At 38.9% G+C, this 20,544-nt stretch overlaps 1 protein-coding gene across 12 annotated transcripts in view; it reads right to left on the bottom strand.

Moving 5' to 3' along the window:
* Nucleotides 1-20,544, bottom strand: part of NPAS3 (neuronal PAS domain protein 3) — a gene marked incomplete at its 5' end in the record, with an annotated part of 867,843 nt that overhangs the window by 736,507 nt on the left and 110,792 nt on the right. For 5 of the 12 annotated variants that reach the window (XM_081229930.1, XM_081229934.1, XM_081229935.1 and 2 more), the window contains one exon: nt 19,436-19,525. The exons of the other annotated variants lie outside the window; for them this stretch is intronic. In XM_081229930.1, the coding sequence (XP_081086056.1) occupies nt 19,436-19,525 (90 nt within the window). The remainder of the gene's footprint in view (nt 1-19,435; nt 19,526-20,544) is intronic. 12 annotated transcript variants of the gene reach the window in all.

Genomic DNA, 20,544 nt, shown 5'->3' with positions numbered 1-20,544 from the left:
GCCAATATTTAGTTTAAAGGATGCAGTTTTCCAACTGTTTCTGTGACTACTAGAGGCTGTGATGAAATGTGTTCCAGCACCCTGCAGAGAGTGGCAGGTGGACCAGAGACCATGGAAGCTCAACTAACGGAAGCAAGCATTAGTTGTACTACAGTGATATCAGCTTTGTGAGCTAAGGTAAAAAGAGAAAAAATAGCAAGTCCAGGACATACCTTGGAAAGGAAGGTCATGAAGAATTTTAAGTATACAATAATATCTATGAAGTTAAAAAGAAGTTGATCTCCAAACAGAAGAATAAAAATATTTTTAAATGATGCAAGCTTACTTGCTTAACATATTGCTAACAAGAGAGTCAGAGTCCCTTTCAGGATACTCAAACTCATGTTCTTTAAACTTGATGAAAATATAGAAGGACATTATGAAGATCCTGTTAACCCAGATAGCTTTTAGAAATCAAGCATCGTTTTTAGCAGTAAGTGCACTAAACCTTGCAAGTCAAGTCAGAATTTCTACAAAAACCAGTGTACAAAAACTATCAGAATTTCTGCAAAAGGGGGGTTAGTGGTAGCATTTGTGCGCTCCAATAATTAACATACCCTTATTATTTAAAAAGGTGAAAACCTTCACTTACACAATGGATAAGGGGGGCCTGTATATTGAGTCAAAAAATAAAATACAACACTTTAATTACAAAGTCTAAGGAAATTATGATTAAAATGGGATTTTTCCTTCTCTACTGTTTATCTAGATGGAGGTAGGAATCAACTTAATAAGAGAATAAATCTTCAAGTTCATAGTCAACAGATCAGAAAAATGTTATGGAGGGCTTCCCTGGTGGCGCAGTGGTTAAGAATCCGCCTGCCAATGCAGGGGACACGGGTTCGAGCCCTGGTCCGGGAGGATCCCGCATGCCACGGAGCAGCTCAGCCCGTGCACCACAACTACTGAGCCTGCACTCCAGAGCCCATGAGCCACAACTACTGAGCCTGCGTGCCACAACTACTGAAGCCCACGTGTCTAGAGCCCATGCTCCACAATGGGAGAGGCCACCGCAATGAGAAGCCCGCACACCTCAACAAGGAGTAGCCCCCGCTCACCGCAACTAGAGAAGGCCCGTGCACAGCAACGAAGACCCAATGCAGCCAAAAATAAATGAATAAAATAAATAATTTTTTTTTTAAAAGAAAAATGTTATGGAAAACCTCCCTTCAATATGGTGGTTGTCAAAAAATGAATACTAATCACACAAGCTGGTTCTGTCATTAGCAAACATATCTACACCACTACTCTCGTGCAGTGATCTATCTTTAAAAAATGATGTGTTATTCCTGCACCATCACCTGTAACGTGCATGTTTTATGTTTGATTGGCACCTTGATTCACAGGCAACATTTACTAACAAACAGAGTTGAAGGTCATTATTTGCTGATCACTAGTTTATGTTACCCATCCCTATCCTATAATGTTAACATGTATTTGTTTCTTACATAATGAGATATGGGTTAAGTGGTAGCCATTTCTTTTATAAGTAATTCATCTATGGAACCATTTTTGGCTGCCTATGTATGCCCAAAAAAACGTTTGTTATCTGATGAGTTCTTCCTGGTGCTCTATTGATATTTAATTTTTAAAGTATTTCCTGATCAAATCCTGTTGAAGAATGTAGGTAATCACATAAACCACAGCCAGCATACTGGACCTAGGACAGTGATTCTCAAACTTTCTGGTCGGCAAACCACTTTCATGAATCAGGAAATCACATGGTCCATCCACCAAAACCCATGTTCACATAGTAGCCCTTAAATAAATCTTGAAATAGTCACTGCTTGCCCAAATGGAAAATTTACATAGTCTTCTCACTTCTTCATTGTCATAACAGCCTGTCAGGTGGCCTCTTTCTCATCCACTCCACGCAAACACGGAGGCTAGGAAAATCCCACATACTCCACTGTTCCTCAGCCCAAACCCTTCAGTTTATTGAAACCACATAAAATGCCAAATCCAAATTCCTCTTTTCCTTCAATGTCCTATAAAGGTCCCCTTCTCATTTCTAGTAAATTCTGAACAGAAACTCTTATTTCCATCCTCTGTCATATACAAACATGACTTGTTCATTCTCATCCAACAAGGACCAGCTTAAGTTTCAGCCTCTCCAAAAAGGGTTTCCCAATTCCCCACAGCCATAAATGCTCTTGTTCTCCTGGACTTGCAGAGAACTGAGAGACTGATACCTTTCTTAAGGCACTTAACATTCTCTGTCTCGTAAGAAAAGCATTTGTCAGACTCCATCCCCTCGTACTGATTTAATTTCCTTCGAACTATAGAGCACTACGTTTGGAAAATCACATATGTGATTTTGCATATTGGCTGCCCTCCTAGATCAAGTATAAACTCCATGCCATAGGAACTGTGGACGTCCTGTTTACCACTGAATACCTAGGGCCTAGGACAATGCCTGGTACTTAGTACGTATTCAGGAAAGAATTATTGAATCAATACATTATTCTATTTCTGCATTCCACTGATGGACTGAAACTTCCTTGAGACTGAGGAATGTCCACAGTTTCTCACAAAGAGATGATAAATATTTCCTTGACAAATGAACGTTTGTTCCTGAATGGAGCCAAATAACTTTCAAGACTACCATATCTTCCCCCAACATATTCCATTTCCCCCAAAACATTACCAGATTGCCTAGTAAGGGTAAACTGGAATATTAAAAGCCAGCAATGATGTCACCATCGTTTAAAAAATCCTTGTCTAGTGCATTCTATTTCCTGTTGAGGGTATAAATGTAAAATTCTTTTTAAGTTGTGGAAATTATTAGGAAATTTTTAAATTAAAATACTGATACATATATTTTTATTATTTATTATATTCTTATAATTTTTCTTATAACTAAAATACAAATTATAATATAGATCACAAATAAGTCTACATGAAAGAATACTGTGTCCCAAGGTTTCTGTTCTATAAAGGAAGAGACTGGATATTGAATTCACTACCTGTAATTTCAAGAAAACCAAAGGCCTAGGAGTACTGGCTCTGCTAGATACCATGCCATGTGGGCATGTTTCCACACAGTCCTGCCAATTCCAGCCTGACCCAGGGCATCCCCCTTGTTCCAGTTCTAAACAAAGATTTATGACAAATTATGTTCTAGCTTCGTGGATGGGACCACCCAACACACGTTCTCTTGGAACCTCATCCAAATTTAGATCCTGAGACCCCTGGGGAAAAAGACAAGTACAGTAGCCCATACTGCTCTTTAAGTATTCAGTGTTTCTCTATTGTAAAGAAATTTCACGTTTGTTATATTAGGTTTGCAGTTTACTGTGTATTTTGCATGCATATTATAGGTTTACCTAAATTTCATAATGTAATACAGTGATTTCTAATACATTACTTTGTAATAATCTAATCGAGACTATTTTCTAAATGAATTTTAAAATCCTTTCCTGGTTTGTTTGTTTTTTTTGGGGGGGGGTGGCACAGTGGGGATGTTCCCATCGATTAATCCAGAACATTACAGTTAAAGAGCAAGAATATTAATATATTTTCCACTGTTCATTTAAAAGCAAAATTGAAACACACTTTTAAAAAGATACCAATAAAGAATCTCTTCCTCAGAAATGTGACAGAAACATGTAGCTTATAGTTCTAGTTAGCATAACCACTTTACAGTGTACTTCTTATTCAAATAATTTTCAGAATAAATTTGTTTTTAATTTTTTGGCTGTTATTATGTTGGTTGCATGAGATTAACACTTAAGTGACACATAAAATTGAGACTCCATCCAACATTCTTTAAATAATTTTGTCACTTTTGTGGTTCATAAATGTTTAACAGCAAGTAACAATGGCATTAATCCATGTAATTAAGGGAATTTAAAATGTAATTATACATTTAAAACATCATAAAATGCCTACCTTTAAACTATTGCTCTAGAATGATGAGGAGATAGATTTTCATTGGTTTTAATAATTTTAATTATCGCACTTAGTTTCTCAACATTTCTGTATTTCAACGTGATGGAAAGACTCAACTAAAAGATTCACTCCAAAATGTGAACTTTATGAAAACTTTCTGGAACTGCCTATTTGGCCACTGAATTGGGTCTCTCCTCAAGATGCACAAATAATCTAATCATGGTTTTTCTGTATCTTTTTATCATGACCATGTAAGTGGCGACCTAGAAAAGTTTCTTGAGAGCAGAAAACTGTCCTTTTCTGTTCAATCCCACCTATGTCTTTTTACCAAGTTCTGTGCATCTTCTTTGATGGAAGCTCAATAAAGATAATGGTGCTGTTTCAAAGATGATAAACTGTTAATTTACCATGATGCTCAATGGTTGGCTCAGAATCACTCAGTAAACAGCAGACAGATTATGTAACAACCTTCCGGGTAAATGTCTCATGGGGGCAATTTGTGCCCGATAGGTGGTATGGACTAAAATCTAGGAGAGAGGACAGATGCTGAAATTACTTATTTTCAGCACACACTAGACCAAAAATTCACTTTCAGTCTGCCATAACTGTCTAAATTCCATATTAGAAAAAAGACTTCTGAATCAGGATAAAAAATTAAGAGCACCCATACTGTTATATACTTCAAAAAGTTATTATAAATATGCTTTAATATGTTTATATCAACACAGTACAGTCTCTCTTGAGCATTCTTTGTGCTTTATCATCTTAAATATCTTGCATTCCTGTTGGGCTGAACAGTCACCATTCTGCTCATTGGATGGTTGTAATTAGTCCACCACTGCATGAATGCAGGACCAGATACAGAACAAAGAATGCAACCTCAGCTTTCCAACCAGCAGGTTGACGCTCTGACCCCTACGCCTTGTGCTATGATCATGAGTGATGGAGCTGTTCCGATGCAAGCTACTTTCAAATAATGATCCACAAAGTTAATCAAAAGGGCTTCCCTGTTCAATATTTACCTGTTATTCATTGACAGTCACTGTCTGCATTGCCATCTATGATGTATAGAGTGGGATCAGGAATACTGAGCTCAAACAGAACCTCAGTGCCTCGCTGAAGTACCAGGCACAATAAAAGCTGAATTAAGCTGCTCTTCAAACCACCCCTGACACTAAATATGTCTGCATGAATTCCATAGCAGCAAAGCATTGCTCCTTCATGGATTTGGAGCCCAAATTAGCTGCTGATAATAAGAGAAATGAAAAGATGAACAACCACATGAGGGGGAAAAAAAAGAGATATTAGGTATCAAAACATAAACATGGAGGGGAAAATAGTAATTTCCTGTACTTGGACAAAAAAATATTATTCCCTTCTTGATGTGATCTCCCTGCTTTTATGTACTAGGAAAGTCATATCTATCCTGAAAATTATTTTTCTCATTTTAATACACATTCAACATTTTAAGCTAAAAAATAATAAGAAAATACTGATCTTTTTATGTGTTAGGTATTTAAAAGCTGTCTGTCAGTCTGTCAATCAAATGTACCCAGAAGGGGATGTGGACCAGACTCCATGTCCACCCCTGAAAAGAGACAGGTAATCAGACTGATCATAATACAATTCTCCCATTTTATTTTTTAAACCATCAGCTAGAGAGCAAGGCTTAATACGAGACCTTATTATTCCAGTATCCATGCAGCTTGGCAGGTTTGAATACGGGTGTTTGAAGGAGGGCAGTCATTCCAAATGTTAATCCTCTTTTAACTAATTTTCCTGAACATTTACTTAGGAATGGTCAACAGGTTTTGAGCATTTAGTAGGTACCAGGCATTGTTCTAAGTAAGTTACATGGATTAGTATACTTATTCTCCATGATAAACCCTATGAGAGAGACTATTATCATTACTCAGAAGAGAAAAATGGGGGACAGAGAGCTTATGTAACTTATTCAAGATCACTCAGCAAAAAACAGTGGAACCAGGCTTTGCACACATCAGTCTCCATCAGAGCCTGTACACTTACCCTCTACACTGAAGTTGCCTCTAATTGCCTTTAGCACTACTGAAGAGGTAAGACCATCACTGGCCTTTAATAAGCACCTTAAGAAGATGTGTGGAGTAAATAAATGAATGAACATCTCTAAGGAACTTTCAATTTTATTGAGGTTATCCATACACACACCCACACACTCTTTTATCCTTTAACTTTTATAAGTTTATGTCATGCCTCACCACTCTGTGTATGAGTTCCTAAAGGTATATATTTATATATGTATGACTGAGTGCCCCCAAACATGTGATAGAGTAAATGACACGTGAGGATTTAATCTTGGGCTCAATATTGACTTCCCTCTCTTCTCTATCCCCCCTCAATCCACTCTATCAGGAAATCCTGTTGGCTCTTCCTTCAGAATAGGTCAGAATCCTAAGTCTTCTCATCACCTCCACTTGTGCACCATTGGTATGAGCCACCTTGCTTATGGTCATAGTCTCCAATCTGGTCTCCCTTCTTCCACCCTCATCTGCCTGAAGCATATGCTCAGCCAGCCGCCAGACTGATCCTAAAAGTTACATTATGTCCCATTACTCCTCAACTCAAAAATCTTCCCAAGGCCCCATTTTAAGTAGAGTAAAAGCCAAAAGCCTTACGTGGCCTGCCAGGGTCCTATGTGTGACCTCCCTATCACCTCGCTGAACTGTCCCCTGCTACTGTCCTCCCTGCTCATACAGACCCCACCACACTGTCCTCCTTGTGGTCTTTGAACACATCAAGAACCCTTGAGCCGCAAAGCCTTCACTCTGCCTAGAGTATCTTCCCCTGCCTATCCAGATGCTTAACTCCCTCACACCCTTGGAGGAAAATGTCATACTTTTAAATGGAGCCTCACCTATTTGAAACCATACCAAAAACTTCACCTCAACCCCCCTAATTTCTTCTTAACCTGTATTTTTGTTCCAGAGCACTGACCACCAAACAGATCATGTGATTTACTTGGTTTTCAACATTTGTTGTTTACTGCCTGTCTCTAATGCCCTCGAACTTGGAGGGCGAAGATTTTGGTCTTTGTTCGTCGACATATCCCAAACAATAGTTGCTAGTTATAGAACGTACCCAATTAATGTGTTGAATTAAGAGAGGAAAGAAACCACTGTGGATAGAGCCAAGGCACAGAGATAGTGCATGTCTTTCACCTAACACAAGTAGACACATTTCACAGATAGGAGCAGAGAGTCTGGGTTGAGAAAGACCTTGGGGGAGAAGGGGAGGCAAACTAGAGCAAGACTGGTGGGTTTTAAACACTAAGCTATAGACACCATGTGGTGAAAATGAACAGTCAATGATTTTGAGCAAGGAAATTTGCTAGAAACATTACTTTAATCTGATAACTATTTATAAGGTAGCCCAGAAAGGAAAATTTGTACTGTCTTGCAAGGTACTTTGTGTACAGTAAACTCAAGTACTTAATAAAACTGAATGAGGGCTTCCCTGGTGGTGCAGTGGTTAAGAATCCTCCTGCCAATGCAAGGAACACGGGTTCGAGCCCCAGTTTTGAGGAAAATTATCATCCTGCTCCCAAGGGCCACATCATTCTGTTTAAAGGGGATAAACTGCTGGGCCAGACTGACTCAGATTATTCTGCTATAAATAGTCACCAGATTAAACTTTATTAGCTGTGTAAACTGAGCAACTGGCCCACCGTCTCTGAGCCTTCATTTTCTTCAGTGCAAAATTAGTATACTACTTACTTACTTCAAAAATGGTTATTTGGGGGGCTTCCCTGGTGGCGCAGCGGTTGAGAGTCCGCCTGCCGATGCAGGGGACAAGGGTTCATGCCCCGGTCCGGGAAGATCCCACATGCCGCGGAGCGGCTGGGCCCGTGAGCCACAGCCCCTGAGCCTGCGCGTCTGGAGCCCGTGCTCCGCAATGGGAGAGGCCACAACAATGAGAGGCTCACATACCGCAAAAAAAAAAAAAAAAAAGGTTATTTGGGTCAATTATCATAATGCCTACAAAACCACAGAACACCACAGTTGGAACCTGTTACTTCCTTTCCTTCTGACTTAAGCTAATCAATTACCACATCTGTATTACTAGATATGGAAAACCAGCCAACACAGAAGAATGGTGAAACTGAAACCTAACTTCATTATCAAGAGTTAAAACTTCTCTTGTCCGCAGAAGGATCAATTTAGCCTCACAATGAAAGGCCTCAGCATCAATGGGTATTTCCTTTTGATGGCAGAATAAATCCAGCTGTATTGTCTATGTCTCAGAGCCTCGAATTTTGAGGACACTCTGTACCACAGCAGTCATTTGTGTCCTGCAAATTTCTCCTGAACAGAGCGAATAAAGGTATCTGTGGTGCAAGTGAACCAAACTTGCCACTAGATCCTTATAAAAATACACAACTGGACTTCCCTGGTGGCGCAGTGGTTAAGATATCCACCTGCCAATGCAGGGGACACAGATTCGATCCCTGGTCCAGGAAGAACCCACATGCCATAGAGCAACTAAGTCCTGTGTGCCTCAACTACTGAGCCTCCGCTCTAGAGCCCGCAAGCCACAACTACTGAGCCTGTGTCCACAACTACTGAAGCCCGTGCGCCTAGAGCCTGTGCTCCGCAACAAGAGAAGCCACTGCAATGAGAAGCCCACGCACCGCAACAGAGTAGACCCCGCTCACCGCAACTAGAGAAAGCCTGCGTGCAGCAGCAAAGACCCAACGCAGCCAAAAATAAATAATTATTTTAAAATATGCTACTTAAAATCTGCCTGCCCATAATTTGAGTTTAGTCTCCCCTTCCCCAAGGCATTTCACAAGTGCGATAAATTAAAAAAAAAAAAAAGACAAAACAGCATTCTTCATTCCTACCAGCCTCATATAAATTGTTACTAGCTTTGGGCAAGCAGCATTCAGAAAAGAGGGTAAACAATCTTGCTATTAGATGAATTTATAGATTGTCAATTTTACAAGAACTCAAGAATTTCCCCTACCCTCCACTTTCATCCCCACTGGATGTGTCTCCAAATCTCTCCTTTTAAAAACATGGTGACATGACCACCACTGCTTTCACTGCTATTAATTCAAGACTTAGGACACCTGGTGAATTTCTCCAGGTGATGAGAATTGGAGCTGCTGCTTATTTTCCCCTTGCAAGCCATCAAGTAGTTAGGCAGTCCCTGGAAAAGCATGCTGCTTCGCTGGAAGTGAGCAAAGACCACCCTGTTATTACAGGTATCTCCTGCTTTTCTAAAATTTGCTTTACACCACTTTGCTTTTATGAAAGACTACATTAGTACCTGTTTTCAATAACTGAAGGAAATCGGAAGAGGACTTTCACATTTGGGGAAAAGGCAAAAGCGAAAATAGCCTTCAGTGTTTGTTTTGCGGTGAGAAGTCACAGAGGCAGCGAGCTCACCCTGAGCAGTGAGAGGCACCACCAAGTTCCTTCCCCAGGAACTACGCTCTGCATCTCAGCAAACCCTCATAGCTTTGAACTGTGTTTGTGAGCATGTGTCTTCATCTCCACTTATTTTGTGCATCTGTTAGCAAAACAGGTCCTAAGGTAATTGCTTCTTCACTTTACATCATTTTGGCTTACAAAGGCTTTCCTAGGAATGCTCTGCTTTCTGATGGCAAGGGAATCCTGCGCTGCAAATGTTAATTCTTCATCAGGAGATCCAGCTGGTGTCTAAAGCACATGGAATGGGAAACTGTGCCCAACAGAGCCATGCCAACTCAATTTCACTCCTAAACCAATTTTGTTAGTGTGGTTGGAGAGTGGAAGCAAAGAGAAGAATCATCAAAAAGATCATGCACCTCTTCTGGTTTAAAGTCCATGGCATGCAATTGGCTGTGATTCACTCTGAGCACCCCTGACAGGCAACAGTCAAGGAAATGAGGCTGTTATGGAAGCTTATGTTGGTTGAAATGCAAGTGATAAGAATTGCTACAGAGAGAAACAGGCCTCTCGTCATTGGTACCTAATGAGAAAAAGCAAAGAGTGAGGCCCTATATATAAAATCTTCTATATAAATACTACTGCATTTAGTATTTATTGCAGGGAGCCTTTACAAATGAGCTGAAGGAAGGGAAGGGAAATTAGGTTTTAAATAAGATATGATGATAGTCTATTTAATCACATAAATATCAAGCGCTCAATTCCAAAGAATCCTCACACTAATATGTGAATCACAAAGGTCTCAAGTTGGCCAAAAGAAAATCACTCAAGTATACTTTCCTTACACTCTGGTTATTGAACCAAAATCCTCCCAGAAACCAGACCTCTCTCTGCTTTGAGAACTAGATGAAAACATCTCAATGCTGAACACAGTAAGTAGCATTCTTTTTAAGCAACCTAAGGATTGATGTAGCAGGTGTGGCATGTGAGAGAATGAGTTTGTAAAGTAGCCAGAAAACTCTGTCTAATCACTTAACGGTTACCTCTCATACATGTACATATTCTGATCTAAAAAAGTGGTATGGGACTTCCCTGGTGGTGCAGTGGTTAAGAATCCGCCTGTCAATGCAGGGGACACGGGTTAGATCCCTGGTCCACGAAGATCCCACATGCCGTGGAGCAACTACGCCCGTGTGCCACAACTACTGAGCCTGCACTCTAGAGCCTGCGAACCACAACTACTGAGCCCACGCGCTGCAACTACTGAAGGCCACGCGCCTAGAGCCCGTGCTCCGCAACAAGCCACCACATTGAGAAGCCCGCGCACTGCAATGAAGAGTAGCCCGCGCTCGCCGCAACCAGAGAAAGCCAGCAATGAAGACCCAATGCAGCCAAAATAAATAAATAAATAAATAAATAAATTTTTTTAAAAATAAAAGCTGGACGTTTCTCGAGCCTACTATACCCTTCTCACCATTAGCTTCATCCTCTAACTTTCTACCTTTCAATGATGGACTCTCTAGATAAAAATACTGAGAGGATAGAGAAGGATTTTTCTGCTGAAAATTTTTATCACTAGTTCTTGCTAGAGTTCTCTTGTTTTTTCTAACAAAAGAATTTAAATTCCCCACACAAGAAAGTACAAAAAGTTCAGAAAGGAAATGCAAACTGCAACAGGAAAAAATATACATTGTGTAAGACAGCAAATCTCTGCAGAAAGTAGTTTCTATATGGAAGTTGACTAGTTTCCAACTTCCCTTAAATAAGTTGCTTGTGGACAAATTAGAACACTTGGCCCCACATATCTGAGGCAACTTGTGGATGGATTCACAAGGAAAACCTATATATGTGGATATAGAACTATCAAAGATGACATGCATATAAACACAATTATAAAGATAGACACCAAATTGTTAATGGTAGCTGTCTATAGGTGGTGCAATTACAAAACGCTATGTTTTTTTCTTTATGTTTATATGCATTTTCTAAATGCTCTGGAATGAAATGTGTTGCATCTCTATTCAAAAAGAGCTTTTCCAAGAGAAAACAATATAACTAATCTAGCAATCGCAATCCACTCCCCAGGCCACCAACCCAGAGCCATGGCATTGGACTTAATGAAAGGTAATTCCAAGAGTATCCCCTTAACACAAGTTGATGTCCTGTCACAGTGTACTCGATAAGCTCCAAAGTAACACAAATCCAAGGTCATTACTGAGCAGAGGACAGGGAATTCCCTGAATCAATAGACAAATACATGGAAATAAAAGTTCTGAGTAAAGTTGAAAACAATCTCTTCCCTTGGTTGTTGGTAAGACTATGAAGGGGGTATGCTGATTATGTATCTTCTCATTTAAGTGGATAAAAAATCCTGTTGCATTTTTTCTTCTGTAAGCTTATACATACTTTTAACACAGATCATAATACTTTTTAAGTGGCATTTCCATTTTAATGTATGTTCCACTGGAAATTTAATATAATCTTCCTAAGCATATGAAATTTTCTGGTGTATGAAATTAACAGTGATCCTGAATATTCACTAAAGTTCACAATTATTCCTTATAATGGAATACTGTATTCTGAATGCTATGGAAGTGGAAATTCTTGCATCTATATTACATAACACATGGTAATAAATAGCAAATTTAACATACAACTCAGGATGTGTTCCTTTAGGAATGTTAAATTCAACATTTCCATAGTCATAATGGCTTATCTTGCTGGAGGCTAAATGATTATTTCCATTTTGTAAACAAGAGCTCTATGAGGTGAACAGTTGTACCCTAAGTTAGATGAGTAACAAAGCACTGCTCATTTAGTGAGTTTTTACTATATGCCAAGCACCATAGTAAATGTTTTTGTGGTTTAGACCTTACGCTCTGCAGTCAGACAGACTGGAGGTCTAATGCAAGGGTCAGTAAACTTTTTCTGTAAAGGGCCACACAGGAAACATTTGAGGCTTTGTGGGCCATATGGTCTCCGTCACCACTACTCAACTCTGTCATGGTAGCGCAAAAGCATACATATACAGTGCATAAGTGGATGGGTGTAGAAGTGTTCTAATAAAACTTTATTTACAAAAACAGGCAGTGGGAAGGGGCAACAGATGTGGCCAGTGAGCCATAGTTTAGTGATGCTGATCCAAATCCTACCATATCCTACCTTCTTAACCTTGAGTGAGCTACTCTGTAAGTTATCTGTAAAATGGTGGTAATAAACATACCTAGTGCCTACGTTTATTGTAAAGACTTTTAAAATATATATATTAAGCTATTAGCCCACTGCCAGACATCAGTATCTGGTAAAAGATTAGTAATGTTAGCCATTATCATCATCTTTATCATCACATTGATCCTCAAAACAACTGTGAGATAATTATCATTTTTGCCTCCATTTTAGAGGTGAGAAAACAGAAGCTTAAAGAGTTAAGTAACTTGGCCACTGCCCCACATCTAAAAGATAATTGTGGGGCTAGGATCAAACTAAGATCCATTTCCAGGAGGTTTAGCTTTCTCTAGCAATGATTAAATATTATTGCGTGGACTTGTGGACCTAAATTAGACTAAAGCATAATTCTTCTACTCTGATGCATAAACTAAGACCAAAAATTCACTAAAGACACCTTTACAAACAACAGACAGAACAAGCTGTTCTTAAGGTGAAGAGAATTTATTAAAACCAGTTTATAGATAAGTTTGCTCTATTGTTTTTTAAATCTGGGCACAAGCACATTAGTCTCTGTCCCTCTCTGAAACCACCCGTTAGTGATTTTGAACACTGTAGTTGAACAGCATGCCTACAAAAGGCTCATTGTAGCTCTACTCCTGTAACCTTGACCTTTACTTTCTGTTCTCAAGTTTCTAGAGTTCTCATACATACTGCAGGTGTGTCACTAACCAATTATTTTTAAAAATCTAGGCAGTCACTTCTCTCATAATGAAAATATACACTCCGGTGAAGCCAATTAATATTCTTTCATTTTAAATCATGCCTCCTGTGCCTGTGCATTTTTACTCTCTGGCATTCCTTTATCTTGAATTACAAGTGCTCTGTGAGGAGAAAGGCAAATATGGAACACCTCAAGCCAAGAAAAGCAGTGAATTTGTGGATAGGTCCTGAACTGGATTTCATATTGGGAGAGTCCTCCAAGATGTTTATAAATCAAACATAACTTCAAACTAACAAACACAGGATGACTGCACACTCTTCCATGCAAAGCACACTAAATAACTTTCTAAACAGAGGAGGCGCTGAGGCCATGGGCCACTCCGCAGCAGGTTTCCTGCCTCAGGCCTAAGCTGCTTCCAGAGCTGTTCTCTAACAGGCAGTCCGTTCCACACTCCGCCCCTCCTGAAAACCCCTCCAGGGCCCCACAGGAGGGCAATCTACCAGATGCCTTTGCTCCCCTTTCTTCTCCAACCTTAACTGTCACCTTTCCCCCAGCCCTCCACTCCTGACATGTGCCACTTGTGATCTGCTACACAAGGAATACTCTTCTTTTAGCTTAAATCACTACCTCAGGCACCCCTCCCCCAAATCAGGTATCTCCTCCACCATGAAGACTCCAGGGCTCACCTTGACTAGTAAAAATACCTCTTGCATGGCGCCACTTCCACAGTTTACACTCATCTCACCAGAGGCACCTCTCACATGGAACCCCAATTACTTGTTTACATCTCAGTCTTCTAGGCTTCTGGAGGGCAGAAGTCTCTTAGTCACCTTTGACTAAGTCAGTTTGTGTAAAATAGCACCTGACTCATGGGTGGCAATCAAAATACATTCGTTAAATGAATAAATTAGTTCCTTTTAAAGCTAGTCCTAAACAATACACTTTTATGCCATCACATTACCAAGATACGCTACTTCAAGTCATTTGCAGGCAAAATCATTGGTGTGATGTTAAAATTAACTTGGAGAAACCACCAGAAACCATGCTGAGGTCTGAAAGGCATGATGTGGAAATCAGAATTCATTTGGACGTTGAAAGGCTTGAAGCAGTTCTTGCTACAAAGTTCAATGTCTGTTTAACATACAGATTCTATGAGAGCCCTTTATGAAGTTCACTGTATATTTCTCCTTTCTCAATTCTTCGGTATTTACTGATCCAAACACAACTGGTGTAAATTATTCTAATGTGCGTGAGGTGGGGGATGAGGAGCCAGTATAATAGCAATCAATCAATTGGGTTAAACGACCAGTAAAAGAACTTGCTGCTGCCACTGGAGCCTCCGTGACCTTTCCCTCCCCTTCAGCACTGGTGACCATCTATCCCCCAGCAGCCTGCCTGACAAGGCACCTGTCTTGTTCTCCTTAATTGGGAGGACACGTGCAAGTGGTTAGTACTCTGTCTGGCACAACACAGCAGATGAAGACTGGTGAATTTCTTCTTTCTTCATTTACTCTCCTCCTCTTACTCCTGGACCCTGTTAATTCCTTCCCTCTTCTGAGTCTGAATCTTCCCATTTCCAAACCCCTACTTCGTGGCAAAGGCCAGCCTCAATACTGTCCCGAACAGGAGAACACCCTCCTTCTGGGTTTGTCCCTCCAGGCCCAGGTTAATTTCTCCAACCCCTGTCATGGTGTCTGAAATTACTCTGTTGGAGAAGCCACCTTTTTTGCTTGAATTCTTTACTTGGAGTTGCTTATTAAAATTCAAATGGAAGAGTAACATTATCAGTTAACAACACCTGATCCGCAATGAGGGGGAGAGACGAAAATGTATGCCCCGCCTCTTTGGGGAAAGGCCCAGTCATGAAACACTACCCAGGTATCCAGGTGGAGTGAATTTCACAGAGGAGGAAGATGGGCTTGGAATGGAGAAGACAGGAAACAAAGACAACCCTCACAAACTTGCCAATGTCTTCTTCTCTTTAGGTGATACCTGTCTAGTCAATTACAAGCACCTTCTCAATCTTGGCTGCACTTTGAGACTAGGAACCCTGAGTTAAACCTCTTTGTTCAAAATAGGTACAGCAGTGCCTATTGACATGGCATAGCATAGGCTCAATAAATATCAGTAACTTAAGTTCCAGTCTCCCCAGACTCGTCTTAAAGCTGTGCTCAACAACAGTCATTTCAAGGACGCCCAATCTTCCTCGAATCCCTCTACAGTAGTATCCAACCAGACAGCTAAATTCTGACAAACTTTAAGGCCCTAAAGGCCTTTCTCAGCTGTTTCCTACCTAGTTATCTTTCCCCACAATCGCATATTAACACAGATAATTTGATGAATTTATTGCTACAATTCCATCTCATGTCTGGGAAAGTTTCCTTTCCTGTGACTCAAATATTTTCTTGTCTTTCTTTAAAAATAAAGTTTAAAGTTATCATAATTATTATGGAGGGGGATATCTTTTTTTCCAACTCTCCATACTACTTTTACTTTTATGACTGAAAATAAAAAAATAAGACAACTGTTTTAATTACAAATAACCGTGTCATCTCCCAATCCAGTCTACTACTTTATAGATGGGTTCACTAAAATCTAAAGATACTATTGCAAACTATAAGGAGAGCTAAAAATGGAGAGAGGGGTCTGGGATCTAAAAGTTTCAGTACTTAGCGAAATGACAGCTTAACATAAAGCAATGAAATTTATAAAGTATTTACAATGTGGTTAGCATTCTTAAAAACACTGTATTCCTACCCTTTGCCAAAAAACTTAATATCACCAATTTCAATTTGAAGTTTTAAACTGTCCATGTCATAGTCATTTAATGTAAGGAGTTAGGGTAACTACCATTATTCTGAAACCATAAATTATGGACATCTTGAAATAATTAATCACAGATTTCATATTCCTATGCACTTTAAACTTCAATATCATTGCAATGATTTAATTATTTTAATAATTCCCAGTAACATCTAAATGCAACATGTAAAATGCTTTAAAATGTAAAATAATTCACAATTATAAAGCCATAGAATTACAGTTGGAAGGAATATCACTCCTCTTAAGTGATATATGCTGGTAAATATTTAACAACTACGTGGGGGTAGGAAAGCGTCTAATTTGCAGCATTTTCCAATTTCCATAGTGGAAATACTTTGCCCAATTTCAAGTCACCAGTATGAGGTCAGGGGTCAAAGAGTTGGAAAGATGAGCATACAGCCTGCTCTCATGAGCCTATCCAAGTTGGCTCCAGCACATCCTAGATATGAGAGACCAAACAGCCCTCAACCCTTCCCACAGACTGACCATTTCTTTATAACCCACAGTACCCTGAACACTTACTGATGTAATACCCATACGTCATTATGTTTACATGTCTACCAACTACTATAGTGGCTTTCAATCTTTTTTGGATATAAAACAGTGACAAACACATTTTAGGTGATAACCACACCCCATGTACACACATACGTGCAGTTTTAGGTGCACCTACACACACATAAAAACCGGAAGCCTCACAAGATAAAACACACTCTTCCTAAGTGCAATGCACTAAAATTTTCTATTATCTTCCATCTCATTTTTAAATATCTGATCTTGATCCACCAAATTGGATTCATACCCCAATATTCCAGTAGGGCCCCCCAAATTAAAAAACAGTGCTCTACTAGACGCTAAGCTCATCGAAGATAGGATTATATGTCTCTTGTCTATGTCTAGCCCTGTGTCTAGTAGTAATTATTGAGGCCCAAGAAGGTTAAGTAACTGCCCAAAGATGAACCTGCCATCTTTGATAAAAGAGCCCTCAAGGCAAGTGATAATTCATTACACAGAATCAGGATGTTCATGGCTTGACACAGAAAGCTAGAGGGTCTTCTAAGACAGCCACTCCTTCAGCAGAAATTAATGGAAAAGTTTTGTTTTTAATTGTACTAAAGCCATCAATGATGGAACTTTGGCCGTTTACCCACTGTAGCCTTATGGCCAGCACTGCCTGTCTGCCTAGGATGACTAGGCAAATCTGAGTGATCAGCATTTCCCTTTTACTGATAATGTTCACCCCTAAAAAGTGTTGAGAAGATAGCCATCTTTTTCACAAAACATTTTCAATCCTCTAGGGAGGGGACCTATATAAAGGCCGGTTAATATTAAATATATTATATAGAATATACATACTCCTATATATAACATATATTAACACCAGCTTTCCAATAACCAGCAGCCAAAGGTGTAGCTGGAGAAAACACTCAGAAAAATCAAGTCAGGATCCACAGCTTTTTCTCTTCAATGTGCTCCTGCACCACATGCTTTTTTATAGGTGCTATTAAATGTACACTATAGTTTCAAGACAATCCAGATAAGCATCTTCACTAAAATACACAGCACCATTAATCATCTCAGTGACAATGCTCCAATTTAACATCTTGGGGATTTCCTCCCCTTCTTCGTCATTTATTTGCCAATATTTCCTTGTTATGAATATCCCCCTAGTGACTTTCTCTGGCAGTCACAGCTGTGCTGCCTACTGTGTCTACCTTGACTACAAATAACACCAATTCTTAAAAAAGCAAGCCCTTCAGATGACACCTACGGTTAGAAGAGAAGCCTCGCTGTGGACCGAATTCCTGGAGACGGAGACGGAGACGGAGACGCCATCCACACTCTCGCGAGTTTAAACAGACCAACCTCAGCCTTTAAGTAGATAGGAATGTCAGCCACGTGATGCTGGCTTAATTACAAATGAACAACAGTTGGCTGAATGGTCAACAATTAACAGCTGCTTTAATACGGTCTTTAAAGGACCCGCTTCTTCTACAGCAAAAGGCTTCCTCAAACTATCCACAAATCACAACAAAGCCACAAAATCACTAACAAATTACAGAAACCTGACCACCAAGAGCCTCAGTAATTGACTCACAGATAATAAGAATTTTCAAAAAATATTCATCAGAAAAAAATCTGCATTATAATTACACTAATTCTGATGGAGAGAATAACATTATCTAGACAACAGATTATCAAGAAATAAAGCCAGAGATAAATAAGTTGCAAAGATACAGGAAAGAGTCCCAGTGCCATCCATTTTGCGTCCATTTCAGAGAGCATCCTCCAGGGGCTCCAGGATTTCTTGATATTTTATAAAATGGAAACCATGAAAGAAAACGCTCTACATCCAATTGGAGAAGTAAATAAAAGTAGAACTCACCAGCTTGTATTCATAAAGGAGGTTTAAGGAAAAAGGGTACTTTTTTCAATAATGAAACTCTATTGCAAAAGAAGAGTCTGAAGACAAAAACACACCAAAGTATATTTGAAAAGTATATCCAGAAAGGCTGATGCCTTCAGTGAAATTATGTTTACCTTACTTTACATTTTCTATAGGGGGATTTAATTAATTAAAAGTTAATGTTGCTTCCATCAATATTTCATAACTTTTCTGGAAAGCATAAATTTTTTCATTTTGGGGAAGACTCCAATTTAGAATATTGTGTTAGACAAACAAAAACCAAAAACTTTCTTCTTAGCAAAAGCAATACAAGCTAAGATACATTAAAATGCCTTTCCTTCCCAGAGCAGAGTGTTTATTTCAGTGATAGTAACAACACCTGGTTACCAACAGTGCAGATTCTGTTAAGTAATGGACCAAGCAAATGGCAGCAAAGGCAGAAGACTCAACTTCAATTTAACTGTCCTGTAAGGTACATAGTAATTAGCTGCAAAGCTCTGAGATCTTAGCTAGCATGTTAAGTCTGCTACATGACAGTATAATTTGACTTCTTAAAGGATTATGCAAATTACAACTCATCATTCCATTACAGGACTGGAAAAAAGTGACAGCTAATTTATACATAACACACCTTTCAAATCCCTAAGATGCATAGCACCTGTGCAATGTATTTTGCCGAGATTTTCTTGCATATAAGTACTTGTTCATTGCAATATAACGAAGCTTACCTAAGAGGTTTAATATAGTCACTTAAAAAAAAACCTTTTAGACCACAATTTCAAAAGAATAAACATTTTTTTTCTGTCTTGATTTCATAGGCAAAATTTTTGGTTGTTTTTGTTTGTTTTGTTTTGTTTTGTTTTTCCCCACTAAATTAGAGAAATATAAGGTTTCAATACAAGGACATTTTTGAATAGCTGGCAACCACAAGCACTGATGCACGAGCCAGAAGGAAGACTCACAAAGATTTCAACATACTTCTGGTAGGTAGATTCACAGTAGATTCCGTCATATCTGTAGATTTTCCTACATTCTGATTGGTTGGGCAGAGGATGCTGGGCAGTTATTCTGTAGAGGCATCAAAAACAGATAGACATGACTAGAGGTTCTCTACAGTCAACCGGAATGCAGGATAACAAGTATGTTGAAATTTAATATTATTTGCTTTTTTATGCTTTTGAGCTATATACATAAAGCAATGTGTACATACATTTTAGAACATTAACTTCCACTTTTAGAAACCTGCAGTCAGAGAAAACTTTTTTCAGTTCTTCCTCAGAAGAAAAAAAATTTTTTTTAATCTCAGAGTCATAAAAGTGGAAGGAAAGAAAGACATAAGGTCTAAGGCTTAACTCACTCTACAACCTCCATGGTTATATGCTAAAGGAAATGTTAAAAACAAATGTCATTAGTGTTTTTGTTACAGGATCATCATTAATTCAATCATGCATTACGATTGTAGGCAACTGTAAATTAGCTATAAAACCTTAGTAAAGTTAATATATTTTTCAGCTTTACTCAATTTATATAGAGTTGGTATTCTACTGACTTCTAAAGGGATATGATACAGCTTACGAACTAAACCCAATTAGGGATGAAAACACAAGTGAGACCGTCGGGAACACAGGTTAGATGTTAACAGGCACCTAAGATGAGCTGATTACAGTGGATCCAGGTTTCTTGGCAGTTAAGGCGAAAGGGGAAAAAAGGCTTCTACAATTTTCATCTGTATTACTTAAGCATATAAATTCATCTGAGACTCTCTGCATTATACAGACATGAAAATGCTGAGAGTTTTCTGACCATTTCTTTCATTTGAAAATCTCTTCTTTCAGGAAAAGAAAAGTATTTAAGGAACCTATCATGTTGTATTTTAGAGAAAAGTAATGTATTGTAATCAAAGCACAATATCAATAAGAGTACCAAGCCCTTCGTTTTAATACCACTCTATCAGAAAAGGTAATATCCATATAATGTCCAATTCTTAAGTATCAATATACATATATATATATTTAATATCTTCTTGTTAATTAAAACATGTAATGGGTTCATGTTATTTTGTAAAAACTCAGATGACTTTGTTTCCA

This window comes from Mesoplodon bidens, assembly GCF_964165515.1.
Source record: "Mesoplodon bidens genome assembly, chromosome: 3".
Lineage (NCBI taxonomy): Eukaryota > Metazoa > Chordata > Mammalia > Artiodactyla > Ziphiidae > Mesoplodon > Mesoplodon bidens.
This window is presented reverse-complemented; position numbering and strand designations above follow the sequence as displayed.